The sequence below is a fragment of the Peromyscus californicus genome, unplaced genomic scaffold (assembly GCF_007827085.1).
Source record: "Peromyscus californicus insignis strain IS unplaced genomic scaffold, ASM782708v3 Scaffold_4__1_contigs__length_199733344, whole genome shotgun sequence".
Taxonomy (NCBI): Eukaryota; Metazoa; Chordata; class Mammalia; order Rodentia; family Cricetidae; genus Peromyscus; species Peromyscus californicus.
In genome coordinates this window covers 92,140,520-92,161,038 of record NW_026294562.1, presented here as the reverse complement: position 1 = coordinate 92,161,038, position 20,519 = coordinate 92,140,520, and the positions used below count along the sequence as shown (strand labels likewise).

The window sequence follows — 20,519 nt, the reverse complement described above, 5'->3', positions numbered from 1 at the left end:
ACCTAAGAAAAGAAACCACAGTCATATTTTCTACACACACCCAGACCTCAAATGCCATCCGTAGCCACACCACTGAGTGTCTTCTGCCTGTGAACTTGAAGGAGGGAAGCTCCATTCTGTGTCCCTCTGAGACAGATATCTAGCAGGGGACAGGGACAAGTGTCTTGCCAGGTACAGCAACAGGGCATAACTGGGGAACCAAGGGCTTCAATAGGAGATGAAGTAGGAAGAAACAAATCCCAGTCTCACACCCCAGTCCCAACCCTGGTCTCCAAGGGGGCCACTTCCAAAGCAATGCCATGATTACAAGTATAAAAAGGAATTTGGGGTGTTTTATGAGTAGTAATTGGCATGGTGTGTTATTCCTACCGGAAATGATGAACAATGGTTGGTAAGGCACCTTGGTGGGAGTTAACAAAGTCTTTTGTCCCTTATTTCTTTCCATTGAACCCGACATACTTTACAGGCCCAGCTCGGCCACCCAGAGCTGCCGAAGCACCCTCTATTTGCCTGTGATGAACTCCCTTGGTTCCCTATAAATTTCCTTTCCATCTGCTTTCCTGGCTCAGACTCTCATTTCAATCTTTAACTAGCCCCCAAGTTTATGACCTTGACTTGGACTTGCTGTTTAGTATTGACCTCCACCACTCACTTAAGACAAGGATGGCTCTCTCGAAGACCCCTGGTTCTTGTACCCAGACCACAGGGCAAAGATGTCTTGTGCCCACAGAGTGTGATACATCCCCCAACCCCACCAGCATCCTCCACTCACATGCAGGGGACAGTGATTAGATCCAAGTTCCTTGTCTTGCCCTGCCAGAATCCTCCTTCCTGATGGCAGAAGCAACTGGCTGGGAGGTTTGAATGATGGGCGTCTGCTACTTAGTCTCCTGAGTGTGACAGTCCCTCCTGGCCTCCCCTGATTCTGTTCAGGTCCCCAGGCACTCTGGAGTTCTAGGACCATGTGGGGCTCCCTCACCTCCTGGAAGAATCAGCCACCTTACCACCTAGAAGGCCAGTGTTCCTCCCCATCCACAGGCTGAAACTGACCCTAACAGTAGAGTCCCTCTGGTGGGAAGCTCTTGGGGCAGAGGCAAAGAGTGCATTCAAAACTGGGTGTTCGAATCCTGGGATTCTATTTCATGAGAGACACAGCAGCCGAGGAATGGTAAAAAATTAAACACAGGCCTCCAGATCAATGGAGACAGAGGAAGGGAAGCTCCACGGTCACTTGTGTGGGGATTGCTCTTCACAAAAGGTCCGGACAGTGCCCCAAGGAGGAGCCTCGTCCCTCCAGTGACTGCTACCTGAGAGAACTGCCAGTGCAGCTTCATCCTCTTGGCCTTGGCATAGCTGCACTCGATGAGCCGGGGCCGACTGTTGACGTCCACCAGACAGCGGTTGTCGTCGTCATCGACAGTGGGGCTCAGGACCCCCACGTGGATCTGCTGGCTGCTTGTGTAGTATACATTCTAGGGGGAAGAGAAGGGGGAAAAGGTCAAAGGACAGTGGCCAGAGAGATGGAGGTTAAGTGGCCATTGTCACCGGACAACGGGCAAACAGTTCTTAGTAAGGGAAGACCCCAGATTTTTACACCCAGTAACTTTCAGATGTACAACTAGGACCGTGGACAGCCAGAAACCCTTCCAATTTGTGAACCAGGAGAGCATCTGGTCCACGTGTATTAAGGAGACAAAACTTTTAAGAAATGAAACTTGCCCTCACTGCACAGCACACTCTGATATTTTCTATTCTATTCTTGCATTGAAAAACATCGGCCATAACCTTTTCAATTGATTTTACCACCCACAGCTTTGAAAGTACCTCTTGGATCCATTATGTGCAGACTCGCTGACTTCCCTCATAAATATTTTGTACCAGATACTGCACTTGGCCATGAGACACAGAGCACGAAGGCCCAGGCCCTGCCTTAGGGGAGCATCTAGTGTTGGGGGCTGGGATGTGAAAGTCAGAATATCCACCTCTACTAAGACTGTGTGCAGCAGGGCCTAGCAAGCATCGTCCTAAAGGAGGAAGCACGGCCGGCCTTGAGGGTATGCTGGGGAAGCCTCAGGCCCACCCTCCTATTCAATGAGCACTCCCAGCTACGGCTTCTACAGTGAAGGGAAGGGATGGAGAATACTCCAGCAAAGGAGAAGGGTGAGGGAATGAAGCCGCAGAACCAGGCCTTGGCAGCTAAGAGTTCTGTCTCAGAAAAGTCACACAAGACTTTGTTTTGTGCTGTTTCCAGCAAGGAGTGTGTCACGATGTGTGAAGTACCATCTACCAGGGAAGCTCATTGGGACCTAAGCACTCAAATTTCTACTAGTCTTGGCCTGAGATGTACAAAAATGCCTCTTTTCCCTCCCATTCTGGTCTCCCATTGCGTCATTAGCAACATGACTATTAGCAAGACCCAAATAGAGGCCAGAGAATGTGGGAGCCCCTCAAAGTGTACCCTGGATGGGAGGAAGGGGGTGAAGACAGAGGGACAAGCATCATGGCCAAATCAATCCTTTAATAGCATCTTACAGTTTATGAGGTTAGTAAATCCAGGGATGAAGACATCAAAACCACCAGCCTTACTGATTGCTCTCATTACAGAGGTGAAGGATTCTAATGACCAGAGTTCTAAGCAGAGGCAAAAGGTACCAGCTCAACATGAAGATGGAAACAGAATGCAAGAGACAAGGATGCCTTGTCAAGTTAGCCAAGGTTGAGAGCTGAGTTTCTAGTACAAGGCCAAGGAGGTCCAATTCTGTGGCCTGGGTTTCTAGGCTGCACCCAGGAAATCTGAGGATCTGCTGAGAATCCTAGTTCATTGGAGTTGAGGAAGAATTTGAGAGTTAGGATTTAGGAGCTTCAGTAGCTGTGCCGTTAAGCATCACATGTATCTATCCATCCAAATAAGAAATCAATCTCCGAGTTGAGTTCTGTGGATACAGGGGTGAGAAAGCTGTAGGTCTTGTGTGGTAGAAGCCTGGAGACTGGGTTGGATGGTCAATCATCTCTGTTAATGGGATGGGATTTAGAATTACCTATGGGGTGGCATGGGGACACTTCTGAATGTGTCTGTGAGGGAGTTCCCAGCAAGACTCAGCTGAGGAGGAAGTCTTATCCTGGAGTCCCGGGCTAGAGAAAAGGGAAACTAGAAGCTGAGTATCAACTTCCATCTCTCTGTTTCCTGACTGTGGGCACAGTGTGCCAGGTACTTTATGTTTCTCTGGCCATGCCTTCCATGCCATCCAGTCTGTGGCCTCAAACTGTGAGCCACAACTAACTTTCATTCTTTGAGTTAGTTGTTTCTCGCCAAGCTTTTGGTCACAGCAACAAAGGAGTCATGAATAAGCCAGCCACACACCAGGAAGCAACATCACCAAGTCCGCTGACAGGACACATCAACTACCCTATCCCCACCTCTGCTCCTCTTCTGGTTTACTCCAACTCTTACACCTTTGAACCAGAAATGAAAAGTCATCAACTCCCGAGGCCTTTCCTGAATGTGCAAAAGTGCATGGCCTCAGCCACAAGTGCTTTCTCCAGAGAGTAAGACACCTGTTTATGACCCTTAGGTTGAATGCCCAATGACCGCAGGACAGGGAAGCTCCCAGTGGTCACCTTGGGAGCCAGGACTGAGGCTCAGAAGCATGAGCTGCAAGAGAAGGATGGCTAGGGACCAGGTACTTCCCTCCCTTCCTGCCTCCTGACATCAGAGTCTGCCTCTTGTCTCCAAGGTGGGGTCTACAGACGTAAGTGGCCACCCAGGTAATAGCTGGAATCAGTTTTATCCACTTAGCTGCTCTGAAGTGCCTGGGGAGATGCTTTGAGAGCTGCGTGTGCACTTACTAGCTGCTACAGCTGTCACTAGAGCTGTTTATTGCTCCAGAGTCTCAGAAGATCATAATGGGGACAGACAGTTGTTATTTAAAAAGTCAACAACAAAGTGTATCTTGATGAGTGGAACCAGGAAGTTTTCAGATCAGAGAGAGAGATTTGGCAAGGAAGACTCCCTCTAGTCCTCCCTTGGATACCTCAGAAGCCCAGCCAGGAGCACACTGAATCAATAAATGGCCTGAACACATAAAATAGGGGAATGGCTTTGTGCAAGAAGCCCCTTGCTCAATGCCCACAGGCCCAGTAAGCATGGCCATGCTTTCAGAGCCACGAGGAGCTTTAAGGGTTGAAGCAAGAAGGTGTAGCTCCAATAGGATCTAACGGGTAGTTTTGCTTATCAGAGGTCATTTAGGATGCCTGGACATAATGTTTTTAGTTATGACTTGGAGAAGGAGAGGTTCCTGGCACCCAGGGGTGGAGTACACAGCACCCCTCAGTAAAGTTAAACTGCCTGGCCCCAAATATCAGGAGTATCATTGTCATGAGGCCCTAGTTTAGACTGCTAATCATCAAACTGAAATATCTGTAGTGGTACTATGCTGGAGCAGAAGGGGCTCACACGCTCTATCTCATTTAATTCTAATGGTGCTGTGGGTCAGGGGCAGGGTTTAAGTACCCCGTATCCAAAGTGCTTAGAACCAGGTATTTCTGATTTCAGATCTTTAAAAAGGTTTTTACAATATATGTGTATACATTCATAAAGAATTATTTTAGAGATGGGACCCAAGTCTAAACACAAAGTTCATGATTCATACATACTCTATGCACGTAGTCTAAACACAGTTTTATACATAGTCCCCTCTCATAGGAAGTCGGGTTTGGGATTGTCTGTGTGAGTACTCAAAAAGCTTCAGATCATGGAACATTTCCGATTTTGAATTTCTACCCATATTATCATTATCTCCCGTTTTGCAGATGAAGAACTGAGGCAAATTAAGTTATTTAAGGGGAATTAAATGATGTGTCCAAACTCATACATCAGTGACTAGCAGCTAAGATTTAAACTGCAGTCTGACTCCTGAGCCAGACCCAGGACGATTCACAGCCCTCATCTAGTTCCCTGCATCCATTCAACCTTTAGTGGGCTGGAAGATACCAGAGAGTGCCAGGAGACTGGCTTGCACATGGTCCCTTAGGGGCTCCATAGGGCCTAGCCTAAGTACTGGGGGATGGGAGGGTCCCCTTATTAAAGACCTATAGAACACAGGATGCTGAGACAGCAGCATCATGCCAGTAACTGTCAGAGGCAGAGGTGGGCTGTTATCCTGTCTGGATGTTTTACAAACCCCCAGTGGCATAGAAACGATACCCTGACCACTCAGCTCCTCTCCAACTACAATGATGGATTTCATCCCTTCTTCACTCAGCCCTGCACAGCTCAGCAGGGCTGCACACCTGACTGGCATTTTATTCTGATGCTTGATGGAGGAAGAAAAATCACCTACACCTCCAAGAACAAACATCTGTGTCTTAGGTCTCTTAATAGTGGATGTCCCCTTCTCCAGGCCAGGGCCAGGAGTAATGATAAATGGCTGAGCTGAAGACAGCCGTGGAGTCCACAGAGTCCTGCCTGCACATTGCTGTCCTCAGGGCCACAGGATCAAGGTTAGGCAAAGAACTCTCAGAGCAGGAGGATGGCCTTGCTTGAGTCTTTCACCTCTGACAAGGCCATGCCCTGCAGGATGCAGGTGGACCCCAATACCAGAGTTCCTATCCTGGCGAATGGGCCACAGCATCCACCCTTCACAGGTATCAAAGGTCACTGACTGACAGGACTCTCCAGGGCAGAGGAGGGGCATGGGAAGGGAGAGGGGAGAAGACAGAAGACAATCCTCTTTTTGTGTCCATATGTTAGGGCTTTTGCTAGGTGTCTATCTCCACGCTCATGTTTACCTTCCATCTGTGAGGAAAGGGAAACTGAGGCTACATGCAGTTTTAAGAAACAATTCACCAAGGTCCTGAGTAGGCCTGTTCTCTTTCACTGCCTGGAGGATGTCCCCAGTTAGGCTGCATTCTTAGCAGTTCAGGGCCTGCGTTTCCCTTCTGAGGCAGAAGCCCCAGTGGTCCTCCTGTTCCTCAGCAGCCCAGAGCTGGAGCTAAGGCTCCACCTCCACTCAACCCACCCTGCAGCGAGGCTGGTGCAAGCAGAATGTGGCTCCCCACAGCCACTCCAAATGCTTCCCTTCACAGCCACCAACAGCACAGCCAGGACACTGCTACCAGCTATTTCCCCAGAGTCCTGGACATCAGAAGGGTAGGGAGGGGAGTGCGGGTTGAGCCCCTCCTCCAAACCTGTCTTGCAGATTTCTTTTCTTCCTTGTAATTCAGTGTCACAAGATATTTTGTTAGAACAAAAATTTACAAAGAACTTTTAAAAAAAAAAGATTGACAACTGAGCCAGGTGTGGAGGTGATACTTGCAGTCTGAGCACTCAGGAGGCAGAGGCAGGTGGACCTTTGTGAGTTCAGGGCCAGTTAGGGCTACATAGTGAGACCCTGCAGGAGGCATCTCTCAGCAGGACACTGGCTCAGCTAACTTTCCTTAGCTTTTACCTGACCAACCAGAGTTTGCAAACACCGCCTCAAAAGATTTCACCACCATTTCCAGTCTCCACCACCCCTTTGCATCCTTTTGGACGTGGCCAATCTGCAGATCTTTCAGTCCTCTCATCCCCCTCACCACACTTCATGTTGTAGCCGCTATGGAAGTTTTAGAACCTTCCATACACATCAGGATCTGCGGCGAAGCATCTTAGGGACGAGTATTAGTCAGTTTGTTGCTGCTGCGATAAGACACTCTGCTCAAACAGAAAGCGGGGGAAGAAAGGGTTAATTTAATCTAACTGCTCCAGAGGGACAGAGTCCCTGTAATGGCAGGGAAGGCATGGAGCTGGAAGCTGGCTGGTCACATTTTCATCTTCACACAGGAAGCAAGAGAGGGAACTGGAAGTTGGGGTAAAGTTATAAACCTTTAAAACTCTCCCTTAGTGATGTACTCCCTCCAGCAAGGCTCCACCTCTTAAAGGTCCCCATAGACAGTGCCACCAGGTGGGACCAAATGTTCCAATGATGAACTTATGAGGAACATTTCTCATTCGGACCACCACAAGATACACTTTTCTGGGTACAGCTCAAGTACTGGATCTCTTCCTATCACTGGGCACAGGCACGGGAACCCGGATCTCTTCCTGTCACTGGGTGCAGGCACTGGAACCCGGATCTCTTTTTTTATCACTGGGCACAGGCACAGGAACCTTCATTTCCCCTCCATTAGTGTTTCCTTGGCAACACTATGGTTGCTCTATGGATCCATGCCCTTTAAGTATGAGGCATCTCAGAGAGAGGCAGCCTCTGGCGTGGAGGGCAGTAGTGGTATTCGGCTGACACCTTCCCAAGGCTGGAGAGTGGGGGGAATGGAAAAGGGGAGAACCCCATGAGACACTCCCCACAGTAGTTCTAGAATTATGTCAAAACTATGTTTGACAGGTCCTGGCATGGCAGGGACTAGGGTGCGACAGCCTCCTTAGGGTCATTTCTTTGGACACCTGGAAGGGATATTCTGAAGACTTGCTGAAGCCTGACCCAGGATTGAGGGACCAGCTCTCTGTGGGATGGGGCACATACCAGGGAGCCTCCCACACGATAGAGAGTTAAAATGAGGTAACCGAGGGAGGGCCAAACAGTGCGCTGACCATGTAAGAGGAAGAAGATGTATGTGCAGTATATGAGGCTGGAGGGTCCTCAGGATCCCAGTGCCATCAAGCTTAGGGTCCCCACCTTTGCTCCACATCTCAGTCATCGGGGACGCTTAGTTAAAACCTATACGCTACTGACTTGGGCGCGAGACTAGGCTTGGGGGCTGTCATGGTTTGATTGTGAAACCAGGAAGCTGCTTTAGGAGGTCTGGGAACCTTTAGGAGTTGGAGGCTTGTTAGAGAAAGTGGGTCACTGGGGGCAGGCCTTGAAAAGTCCAGCCCCCACTTCTTGTCTGCTTCCTGTTTCCTGTTCCACCAAGTTATCGGGCTGTAAGGGGTGAAGAATCCAGGCTACACACCCCTGCCATCACGGCAAACCTGCTACCATGCCTGCCACTCCAGATGAATTGTGTTTCCTTGACCTGTGGCCAAAACAAGCTCTCCTGTGCTTAAGTCTCTTCTTGTTTAGTACCTAGTAGCAACAAGAAAAGTAGCCAACACAGGTACTTACTCCAGAAGATTCTAATGTGCAACCTAGCTGCACATAAACTAGCTGTGTTTAAGGAGATCCTGGGAAGTATGGACACAAAATGTGGAGGTGGTATGTTGAAGATTAAAATACTGAAATTCCTAAGTGTTGCCACAGTGTCTTCAGAGCAAGAACAAGGTTCTGACAGAGACCAGGGTCTCTGTGAGGGCATGTGACAACCGTGTCTGTGGCTCCCTGAGTCTGACTGTAAGCATGTCAGGCAAGCCACAGGCAAGGAGCTAGAAATGGCAGGGCTTGGGGAGGAGGGAGAATGTGGAGGCTTGCTTTACTCAGTCTCAATTTATAGAGAGGTGCTGGGACATCCAGAAAATGTATTAGAAATGGGCTTTTTGTCCTATTTACCCAAGGATGAGCCACAGGCCTCTGCAGACAGGGTGGGCTGATTTAAAGGTTTGGTTATTGGTCATTAATCCCTTGACACAGAGGTTCATTACAGTCCTCAGGGCCACAGTGCACTGCCAATAAATCAGGAATGGGGGTGAGTCACTTCTAAAACACCCTTACATCCACTAACCTCAACACCACATCCATGCGGGAGATAGAGGCATGTACAGCTCCCAGCACTGCCTCTCTAAGTGGCAGCCATGTGTAAGGCCAGGCTTTTACCCCAGAGCCTCCCCTAGGGACTCATTTCTCCTATGAATAGATGACTTTAACCCCATGAGTCCCTGAGTCTTATGGAGAGAGGCTTGTAATTGTGGATGACCTCAATCAACTCAGTAACCCTCTTCTAAAATGTCAGGCCCCCAAAGCAGAAAGGAGCTAGACATGTTCCTCCCTTGAATTGCTAGCCACATGTAGCAAGATGTCTAGAATAGTCTCCTGGCCAGACTTGTAGCATAGGACTGGTTAGAATGTTGTGATGGTCCAGGTCTGGGGTGATGAACTCTACCCAAGGAGGCCAGTGAGTGATGAGGTTTGAGTACAGCCTAGAGTGAGGTAATTTGCCCAGATCAAAGCCATAGAAGTGTGTAACACAATTCTATGGGGTGGTGGGGAGGTGAGGAGAGACATCATGAAGACTGCAGACAGCATGCTGGTAATCAAGAGAGCTGTGGCCTCACACTGTGCCTTCTGTTAACACATCTGAGGACTTTCTAGAATCTTTCAGTGAAGATTCACGGGCCCTAAAAAGCAACGCTGGGCTACAGGTGACTTGGGAAGCACCTGCAGGTCTGTCTAGACTCTAGACAACTGAACTTGCATGTGCGCAAACCAGCATGGGGGAAAGTGGAGCTGGTGCCTTTGAACTTGGGACTGAACAGAGAACCTCCCACTGTGAACCCAGGAGAGTGGCCAAGTGGCCTGCAGCACTGTCACTGGGCTGGGAGCCTTAGCTTAGACTTACTACTGTCAGAGTACTCAAAATGTCCTCTCCTTCTCATACCCTTGAGTTCTCCTCCAATGTTGTGTCTCACGTCAAATATGTCAGGTGTGGCTTCTTGTCTAGTTTTGATCACTATGATACATGCATGTTCAATAAGCTTTCAGAGCTATAATGTGACCCATCACCCATCCTCTATTGCTGTGGGATGTTCTGTATGGCAAATGTGTTGCTGATTAGTCAATAAATAAAACACTGATTGGCCATTGGCTAGGCAGGAAGTGTAGGCGGGACAAGGAGGAGAATAAAGCTGGGAAGTGGAAGGCTGAGTCAGAGAGACACTGCCAGCCGCCACGATGACAAACAGCATGTGAAGATGCCGGTAAGCCACGAGCCACGTGGCAAGGTATAGATTTATAGAAATGGGTTAATTTAAGCTGTGAGAACAGTTAGGAAGAAGCCTGCCACGGCCATACAGTTTGTAAGCAAAATAAGTCTCTGTGTTTACTTGGTCGGGTTTGAGCGGCTGTGGGACTGGCAGGTGAGAGAGATTTATCCTGACTGTGGGCCAGGCAGGAAAACTCTAGCTACACTCTATCTCTCTCTATATGTTATAGAATAATACACACACACACACACACACACACACACACACTCACATAAGCGCGCACGGGGGCGGGGGAGGGGGGGAGGGGGAGAGGGACAGAGAGGGAGGGAGAGAGAGAGAAAGAGAGAGAGAGAGAGAGATTTATCAGGTTCAGTTTTGGAGGTTCAAGACCAAGATCTGGCAGACGTATTGCTCTGAACTGTAATTGCTAGATAACAACAATTAGGACACAGAAAGAGTAAGAGTGGGACTCACAGCCTCTCTCTCATGCCTAAGGGACCCTCACTAGGTCCCCTCTTCTACACATCCACAGCTTCTTGCACTGTCACCTTCCTGGAGATTGGCATTTTATCTCTTCCCTTTTTGCCCTGAGACCTGCAGCATCCCAGACGGATGAGGCTGACCCATGCTGACCACGGAGCACGAACAAGCAGCAAGCTCTGACAGCTGTAAACTGCCAAGTTCACCAGCCTACAGAAACTGGCCCTGGATGAGGGCTGAGGTCAAACCCTAAAATATGGGACTCTGACTCTGGAACCAAAAGGGCCACAGTGAGAAAGTCATCACTGGAGACCATAAAGATGTCGATGGCTTCTAGACAGCTTTTGGAAGATTGATGACATGCAGATGAAGAGCAAGCTTTGTTTTTCCCACTGCTTTTGGCAAGAGGCTGCAGAAGAAAGAGAAGGTCAGAGAAGAAATGAACATGTAGCATGGTCGAGAAACAATTGTTACTGTAAGCCGTGGAGATTCTGAGGTCATGTGTTACTGGGGCATGATGAGCCTGGCTGATGGGCAGCCATTTTGTTAAGCTCCCTCCCCACAACACTGTGCAAAAATAGAAATGCCAAATTCAAAGCATGACCTTAGAAAAAGAACAGGGGACTCTGAAAATATATGCCAAGGGGACTTGAGCTAATGTGGAGAGGGGGGTTGATGTGGGAAAGACTCCAGATCCACAGCGCCTAGACTCAAGGCCCTGTTTCCACCTGCCTGTGGCACAGATAATATATTCAACTGTAATTTTCTCTGTTTACTTATCTGTGGAAACAGGGCCAACTGTGGTTACAGGGAAGTTGGCATAGGCGTGACTAATGCTCCGTGCTAGGTGACAATGTCATCATTGTACCACAGGTCCCTATTAGATCCCAAGTTCCCTGAAGACACTGACCATGTCTGTCACCTTGCAACACCATTATCTGATGATCACTGAACCTACCACTTGACACATAACACACATTCAAACACATGAGTTTATTGGACTAGCGTATTAATAAAGTATACTAGGGACCATTGAACTTCAACTTGGAAATTCATCTAGGCTTGTTCCCTTGTGTCTGCTTCATGCTCCTTACTTCCTGACCCCAATCATCACTCTTCATAGAGCCCAGTGGATAAATGGCTCTCCCCAGGACATGGAGTGAGCTAGACAGAATGCTTATCTGCTCACCACCCCAGAAACAAGGAAGCACTGTCTCTTGCTGGTACAATTTAGCTATCTTGTACTACTTTAAGAGCTTAGGATGTTCCTAGTAAGAGAGGACCATACACAAATTAGGCTATCACGGACATGACCTTCAACTTCAAATAGGTCTCTCCAAGCTAACCAGCATCTCCTCTTTGGGAGCATTTGATCTCTCTGTTCTCCCACAGATACCACACTCACCAGCAAGGCAGCCACGAACTTGTCTTGAGCATCTCTCCAAGTTTCCCAGAGCCTCAGCAGGGGCTCTTCCCCATTGTCCAGGACCAGCCCCATCCCATCCTTGGATGGCATCCTCTCCTGCCTTCACTCAGACCCCACCCACCCCTAGGGATGCTGCTTAGTTTATTATGTCCTCTCTATCCTGATGCTGATTTCATTTGCTGGTTCTTCCTCTTACCTCAAAACATGCCTGCCTCTTGCTTTCCCTGGAAAATAAACCCAAGCACACATCTTTCTCAACCCCATAGTCCTCCTTGATGGCCAGCCCCTCTCTTCATTCCTCTGGAGCAAACTCTGGGCAGAAGAGGCCATACTCAAAGCTCATTTTCTCATTCACTTCTGCAATCAGAGGCGTCATCACCATGTCCTCTCAGAGACTCTATAACTACACATGTGTCATACAGGTTGGGACTCTTGCTGCGAGTGGTCCTCAGGTTCCAAGTATAGGTTCCAGGGTGAACCTTGCCATCATAGAAAACCCCCCAACCGACAAGAAGGCCAACACTGGCCTGTTCCATCTTGTGAACATCCCCCCCCCCAAAAAAAACTTTTACTAATCTCCTATTTAGTTATTCTTTTGTTTAACCCACATTTGTTAAGCATCTATAATGTCCCAGCCAAACAAAATGGAGTAATGGAGTAATTCTGAGCAGCCTAGACCATTCCAAGGACTGCAGAGATAGTACAGAAACGCTGATATTTTCTGTAGCCAGTTCTGTAAGAATTAAGACCAGCGAATCCTTTTTCCTGCAGTGAAAATGTTATGAAATTTTCCTTTTTGGTGTCCTTCACCCAGGACAACCTCTACGCCCACACATGTAACTGCAGTGAATAGTGTATTTTTTGAGCAAAGGAAAATATAAAGCTGTCCTGGTGATTGATTTAGAAGGCCCAGCTCTACTTAAATTCCCAGCATATTAACACAGCACCACCCTCGAGGGCTCCACTAAAGAGCTGCCCTCCCAGGGCTCACTCGCAGCACTGAGCAGGCTTGCAGCATCTGGGACAAAGGTGATGAGACAATGCAGTTAGCTGGAAAAATCAAATTGGAGAATTCATTTATGCCCATCATGTATTCTCAACGCAGTTCCTTCGGAACTTTCTTAAAATGGATTAAACGTGTCCTTAAGCTTCTGTGGTACAAATACTGTGCAGGTGTCCGTAACTCAGTGGCACTAGCCCTTCCGAAAGCCCAGAGTCTATCAACTTTGGCTCCTCCTTTCTTTGATTCTTGGCTGAGGGGAGCCCTAGAAAATACATGAAGACACTTTGGGGGCATCTGGATCGCACTGGTGATCAGGGTCCTGGCGTGGTGATCTTGCACAATCAATAGAAACAGGTTGCACAATGACAAACTACTCCACCGAAAGTAATAACCCACTTGTTGAGGGCCTACCCTAAATGTAGAGGGCATTAGTGTGCTCATGTGAACTACGGGGGTGTCTTCCCACTTCCTACTCCAAATAGGTGACAGAGGAGGTGCCTTTGAGAGGACATTGTGCTTTTGGCACACTGGAAGAAGAATGAATGATGTCTACCTTACATTGTCTACTCTATTCTCCTGACGACTGTGTGAGCAGTCCTATAATGTCACTGCAAATGGGGAGTGAATTACAGCAACCGCAGGAGAGGGGACTCACTGGTGAATTAAGCCTTGTCGACAGTAGAACCTTGTGCATCTGAGGAGGCTCCTCTATCTCTTGCCCAAGGGTTGGGTCATGTGGAAAAGCAGGCCAGCTACACATGCCAGCCAAATGTGGTGGCAGAGAGGCAGTGATGGAAGGATGTGCCTCTCATCCCTACCCAACCTGTGCCCACAGCAACTGGGCCACCAAGAGAAAAGAATGGCTTCCAGCCCAGTGTGGGGCATGGCTCTTAGGCTTCCATCTCCATGTCTTCATGTAAAGATGTCATGTCTGGAAGAAGATATACAGAATAACACTAATTCCAACATAAATCTCACAAGGATAACCATATATTGATGGAGGGCTTAGTATTAAAACTAACAAACCCAGCAACCACCATGTACCAAACAGAGGCTATTTGTGCATCCAGGGTGATGCCTTTGAACTTCCCACTTAATCTTGGAAAAGACTCCAGGAAGCAGTAAATGAAGAACTAGACTTTGGTTCAGGCTAGGAAATGACAGAGCCAGTGTGTCTGAGCAGGTCACCAGGGTTTGAGGAAAAGTGCTTAGGCCATTGTTGTTTGAATAGGAATGGCCCCCATAGACTCATGTGTTTGAATGCTTGGCCCATAGGGAGTGCCACTATTAGGAGTTGTGGCCTTGTTGGAGTAGGTGTGGCTTTGCTGGAGGAAGTATGTCACTGGGGATGGGGTTTGAAGTCTCAGATGCTCAAGTCATGCCCAGTGTGACAGCTCTTCATGCTACCTGTGGATCAAGATGTCAAGAACTCTCATGCCTGCATGCTACCATGCTTCTGCCATGATGATAATGAACTAAACCTCTGAACTGTAAGCCAGCCCCAATTAAATGTTTTTCTTTATAACAGTTGCTGTGGTCATGGTGTCTCTTCACAGCAATAAAACGCTAAGTAAGACAGTCATTTACTGAAAATCCAACAACTTTGCTATCCAGAGTACGTGCAGCATCTGCTGTGAGCCAGGGAATAGACTGAGTGCAGAGAGCTCACTGGACAACAAAGGTCTTCAGCCAGGTGTGGTGGTACATGCCTGTATTTTCAGCAATTGGGATGTAGAGGTCAAGGGTTCAAGGTCATCTTCAGCTACATAGCAAGTTTGAGGCCAACCTAGGCTACAAGAAATCCATTCTCAACACAACCAACTATGAAACATAGTAAGACCACTGTTCTCCAGGGGTTTATGATCTAGGGGTAGAGAAAGCCCAATAATAATAATAATAATAATAATAATAATAACAACAACAACAACAATAATAATAATAAACGTGTTACCAAGAATGATTGTTTTTGTACTTGAACATGTGAGAGTATTAACAGAATCAGACAAAGCTCAGAGATCTGAGAAGCACCAGTGAGGGAGAGCAGCTTGAGGAGACAGGGAAAGCCTTCCCTAAGGAGATGGGTTTGGGATTGGGGCCTCAGAATGGGGAAGAGAGAATGAAAGTAGGGGTCTGGATTGGACATCTCCACTGGGAAGGTGGCTGCCCCAGTTCCTCAAGGGGACATGGGACATTCAAGACAAGGGACACAGGCAGATGGCCCGTAGGAGTTGAGGAAAGCTCTTAGACCTGAGTCCTGAGCTCAGGCCCAGGGAGTACAGGGAAGGAGAGAGTTCAAATCCCCTCAGGCCTCGTCTTGGGACTCCTCCACAAGTGTTTTCAGGAGAACACTCCAAGCTAGACTCAGTTTCCCTTTGGATCCTAACAGGAGATCTAGGCTAGGCAGCTGTGACTGGTGTGTCCCGGGTGCCAGACTGCATCCTTCCACTCTGTGTGGCTCCTTGTCCTATTTCCACCAAGGGGCTCTCTGAGAGCAGGGGCGCCACACTTCAGCAAGCAGGAGGGCAGCGTGGAGTCCGCTCTGAGCCTGGCTCTACAGTGGACAATCTAGGTGGCAAGCCGGGCTCTGCTGCCTGGGTTACACAATCACCATGAGCCCCAGTTTTCTACCTGGTAAGAACGGGGTATTCAAAGTACCCACTTTCAAGGGCTGCTGGGAATGTTAGCTTACACAAGGAAAGTATTTTGAGAGGTACCCAGAAAGAACTCATAGCAAATGTGCATGCACACTATTGTCAATTTTATAATTATCTTTCAACATTGAAAACACTCGTGGAAAGAGGGTTCTCACTTGAACAAGATGATGAACTTGGTGTGAGGCACATACAGGTTTGATATTTTATCTGGCATTCAGTTCCTATGCCCATTTTACTGATCAGGAAGCCAAGGCCCAGAGAGGTCAGGTGACTTGCCTAAGCGCTCACAGCCAGATTAGGATCTAAATTCAGGCCCTCTGCCACTGGGTTCCCATCTTTTCCCTATGGCCAGAGTCGCCTGGGAAGCAAAGCTCTGCAAAGAAATGTGGGCAGGGGGCCAGGGACAGCAGCCCTCTGCTTAGGAGCCGGAACGCTGGGCACTTGTGTGCTGCTAATGACAGCCTGCTCCCAGCCTGTGGGAGTTTAATAAAAGTCATGCAAAACTCGCTCTTGATGACTCTAATTGCGGAGTTTGGACATGAAATGAAGAACATATGTGGAGTGAATAACAAATCAGACAGCTCCCTTTTTAGCACCGAAGCTGCAGGAACAGCTCGGAGTTCACCATCACTCTGTGTGGAAGGAGGAATTGACATCATGGCCTCACGCCTGGGAACCTCCAACAGCCCACTGTTCCCTGTGATGCCTTGCTCCCCAACACTGACTATCCCACCTGGGGCCTCTACTTCCATGAGGTATCATTGGAGAGAAATGTAGATGATGTACATTTTTAAAGCAGGGGGCAGAGGTGGGAAGCAGTTGGACACTCTTCTCACCCCCTGAGGAGGAACCAGATCCAGGTAGGCTGGCTCTCAGGAGCAACCTCAGGCAATCTGATGGTTGACTGTGACAGAAAGGGAAACCTATCTGTGTCACCGGTGCCTCTGGGAGCAGCCAGAACAAAGGAGCATTCTCTGATAAATGACTCCAGGCCAGTCCTCCTCTCCCTGGCCTCAGGTCCTGGATAGGTTGCCCCTGGGCGTGACTAAGCACCTATCATGAAGTTCTAGGACTTACAGCCTGCATCTGCCTCCTGGGAGGGGCATAGGCTTGGGGACCAACTGGCAAGGTGGCACTAAGATTTAATAAGCAGGCATGCAGAGTCAAGAAGATATGGATACACAGTGATTTTCTGTATGTATATGTAAATGTATGCAATCTATGTAAATATAAGTAAATACAAACAGTATAACAATCTGTGGTTTGTATTTGCTATGAGTTATGCATTACTTTAAATTATAAAATGAAATCCGGAATTCTATCAATGGCAGGTCACAGGTTGACTAAACAGCAGAGCTGTAATTCATGGTGAATGGCAGTGTGGAGTGGGGTGGAGTAGGGTGGAGTGGAGGAAGAGGTGGGGGTGGGGGTGGGGACTACAATGTTAGCCTCCTTCTTTCAGTAGATATCATGCAAAGAGTGATACTGCAGGATGCATGAATCAAGCAACTCATGAAATCACCCTCCCTGAAGAACAGAGAGACAAGAGAGCAAGCTACAGGACTCTGGGTCCCAGGCAAGGATGGTTAGGCTCCTGGTCTCCATGGATACTTTCCAGGGATGCGGGGGTGAGTGAGGCAATTCCTGTCCCAGGACTTTCAGAAGGGGATGTGCACATCAGAATCCTGTGCTCACAGATTAGAACATAATAGAGGTGTTGGAAACATCAACTCATTTGCCCCAACTGTCCCATAGTGTAGGCAGACTTGGGACTAGACTCTTGCTCTGCCTGATCCTGAGATCTACTCTTCTATGTATCGGTCATTTCCCAGGGTCCTCTGGAGCTAGGACCACCCCTCAAACAACCACTCCACACCAAGAAAGCAGTTCAAAGTGTAAAAGACCAGTTGTCAGAGGGTGTGGGCGAGTGGGCCACACTTGGGACCAGCCCATGTGACAGCCCTGAGGCTTTACTTGTTCAGCATTCTGCCTGAGTTGTGGCCCTTGGGACTGTGTGTAAGATCCAGACAATCCTCTCAGGGTGACCTCCTGAATGATGCAGAGAACCATGTGACCAGCTGTATCATGTTTCCCTCTTGCTCTGATGGAAGCAACAAGGGGCAGGGTTGTTTTTGGCTTACAGTTTAAGGGTAGAGTTTATCAAGGCAGGGAAGGCATGGTGGCTGGGTGTGAGGTGATTGGTCACACTGTACACACAGGCAGGAAGAAGAAGAGAGTGGATGGGAAGTGGGGCTGGGCTAGAAAACCTGAAGGTCCATTCCCTCCAAAGCTCTAACTCCTAAAGGTTCCACAACCTTCCAAAATAGCGCTACCAGCTGGGAACATGTGCTCAAACACGTGAGTCTAAGGGGGACATTTCACATTCAAGCCACAGTGCCAAACAAATCTAGTAGGCCATGGGAGACCTCCCCTGCACTGCCAGGTATCAGCTGGTGCCTGCTGACTGGGAGTCAGGGAGGGCACACTCTTATGACAGGAAAGAAATACAGGGACGCTCTGTAAACTGCATAGCTGCTCTTTGCCTGGCATTCTATTTATTTATAGATAAAAGTTGTGGAGAAGTGGAGACATCTGCCAAAGGTCACTGACAAGTGCAAAACCATTTAAATTTTTGGCACACAAAGCAAAACGTTTGCAATTGTCTCTGGAATGTTACATGAAAGGGCTGGAGATGCAAGCACAATCTATGAGGTGTCCTTAATGCTCCGGAATCACTGGGGACATTGACAAGTAGGGGAGGGGTGATAGTGTCATTATGATTCATTGGCAAATGGAAACTTCTAGAAAGTAGTCAGGAGACAATGAGATAATCAATGTTTTCCATTTTTCCATGTCTGTCTATCTATCTATCTATCTATCTATCTATCTATCTATCTATCTATCTACCTACCTATCTACTTACCTATCCATCCATCCATCCATCCATCCATCCATCCATCCATCCATCCATAATCTATTTATCATTCAGGAGGCATTGTCAAATAGGGAAGGAGTGAGAGTGCCATTGTGACCCATTGGCAAATGGAAACTTCTAGAAAGTTGTCAGGAGACAATGAGATAATCAATATTTTCCATTTTTCCATATCTATCTGTCTGTCTGTCTGTCTGTCTACCTATCTATCTATCTATCCATCCACCCATAATCTATCTATCATTCAGAAGGCATTGTCAAATAGGGAAGGGGTGAGTGTGCCATTGTGATCCATTGGTAAATGGAAACTTCTAGAAAGTTGTCAGTAGACAATGAAATAAGCAGTCTTTTTTATTTTCCACCCACCTATCTGTCTGTCTACCAACCAACCAACCGAGCATCCAAGTGAGTACTCTTAAAAATGATGAAGAAGACTTGAGTGGATGCAGCTCACTGACAGAGCACTCGTCTGGTCCACACAAGGCCTTGGATCAATCCACAACACCACAACAATAAAAATTAAAACCAAAGAGGTAATGACAAAAAAAGCCATGCAACAAAGTTCATTTCCTTTTCCGTGCTTGGCTTAACTTTTCTTAAACACGGTCCCTGATCTGACGTGAAATTCATTTTCAGGTTAGAACAGAATTCTCTCAGCTCAACTCAGTTCTTTACATCCCGAGTCAAAGCTTGTCCTGAAGCACTGATGTGGGAACTTCAGGACTTCACAGACTTCCAGAGGAATTAAAATCCCTTCCTCCTTTCTTCTTCTACTGCTGAGAACGTACCTTCCCAGAGGAGATATATTTCATCTCGATGTGTTGTCTATGTTCTAGAAAACTCTGGCAGAATAGACAGAAGAAGCCCTCAGACTCTGCTTTGTTCTTTCTGACCCCACATGCCCCCTGTGGGGTAATGAGGTGTTTGGGATGGTAGACTGCAGGGTTTCGTCATGGCAGCTGATTATCTGTGTTCATCTTCCTCCTCCAGGCTGGGGACTCAGGTAAGTGGCCTTCCCCTCTCCCAGTTCTGGGCATAAAGCTCAGCGCATGTGCAGTGAATGGGCAGAAGAATGAATGAGTGAGTGAATGAGTGATAAATTGGATGGAGTCTGTGGAAAGACCCCATTATTGTATTTTTCCCATTAGGAGAAATTTTCCAGGCTGTTACACTAATTAGGGCTAATATTCTCGGTTATTTTGAGGATTGCTTAAAATTTGCTGCTAATTTAAATAAAATGGTTACATTTACTCATTAGCCAATTAGCATCCTTCCCAGCAGCTTCACCTCACTAATTTGATTAACCACATCATGCTTTCTCCTGCTCAGGGCCTTCCCTCGGACCTGGGAGTGTCATGACTCCATCAGAGTGACGTTTCTCTCTGAGGGTTTAACCCAGCTGTGGGACAAGCTGTCTCTGGGTCTCTCATGTCTTTGGGGATCCTTGGTACCCACGAGAAGTCACTCCAAACACATTCCTACCATTATATATTTATCCTCCAAGGGAAATAAAACTTTTGAAAACATGATGACTTCATGAAAGACAACCTGTCATATCTGAAGAATGAAATAAAAAGGAAAAAACAAAAGTGAAGAAAAAATGGAGGTTGAAGGACTGACCTCCTTCCTCATCCCTTTTTTTTTTTTTTTGGTTTTTCGAGACAGGGTTTCTCTGTGTAGCTTTGCGCCTTTCCTGGATCTCGCGCTGTAGACCAGGCTGGCCTCGAACTCACAGATATCCGCCTGCCTCTGCCTCCCGAGTGCTGGGATTAAAGGCGTGCGCCACCACCGCCCGGCCCTCATCCCTTTTTGCTGGTAACTCTGATGCCATAGAACAAGTCATCTCATATCCAAGATACCCATTTCTTGTTGTCTTATTTTTCAGAGGTAAAGTGGACTCAGAAACCATTTATATTATTGTGATAGAGACAAGTCCTTCTGGGTACCCAGAAATCCACATTTTCCCGTCTCTGCAGTCAGACAGAGCCATGTGATTCAACCCAGCCAATGAGCTAGAAGGGGAAGTTATATGAGGCGCTTCTTAGTCAAGGAAGTGAAAGACTGCCAGTTAGTTACATGCCTGTCCTTATGAGGGACAGAGGACATTGAAGGGTCTATTTGTACACCCCTAAAATTCACTTGTCAAACTTTAACTTTCATTTCCCAGAATACGG

At 47.7% G+C, this 20,519-nt stretch overlaps 1 protein-coding gene across 2 annotated transcripts in view; it reads right to left on the bottom strand.

The window, feature by feature from the left end:
• The window catches only part of Galnt18 (polypeptide N-acetylgalactosaminyltransferase 18), a 322,350-nt gene that overhangs the window by 13,707 nt on the left and 288,124 nt on the right, over positions 1-20,519 (bottom strand). For both annotated transcript variants that reach the window (XM_052713837.1, XM_052713838.1), the window contains one exon: positions 1,308-1,472. In XM_052713837.1, the coding sequence (XP_052569797.1) occupies positions 1,308-1,472 (165 nt within the window). The remainder of the gene's footprint in view (positions 1-1,307; positions 1,473-20,519) is intronic.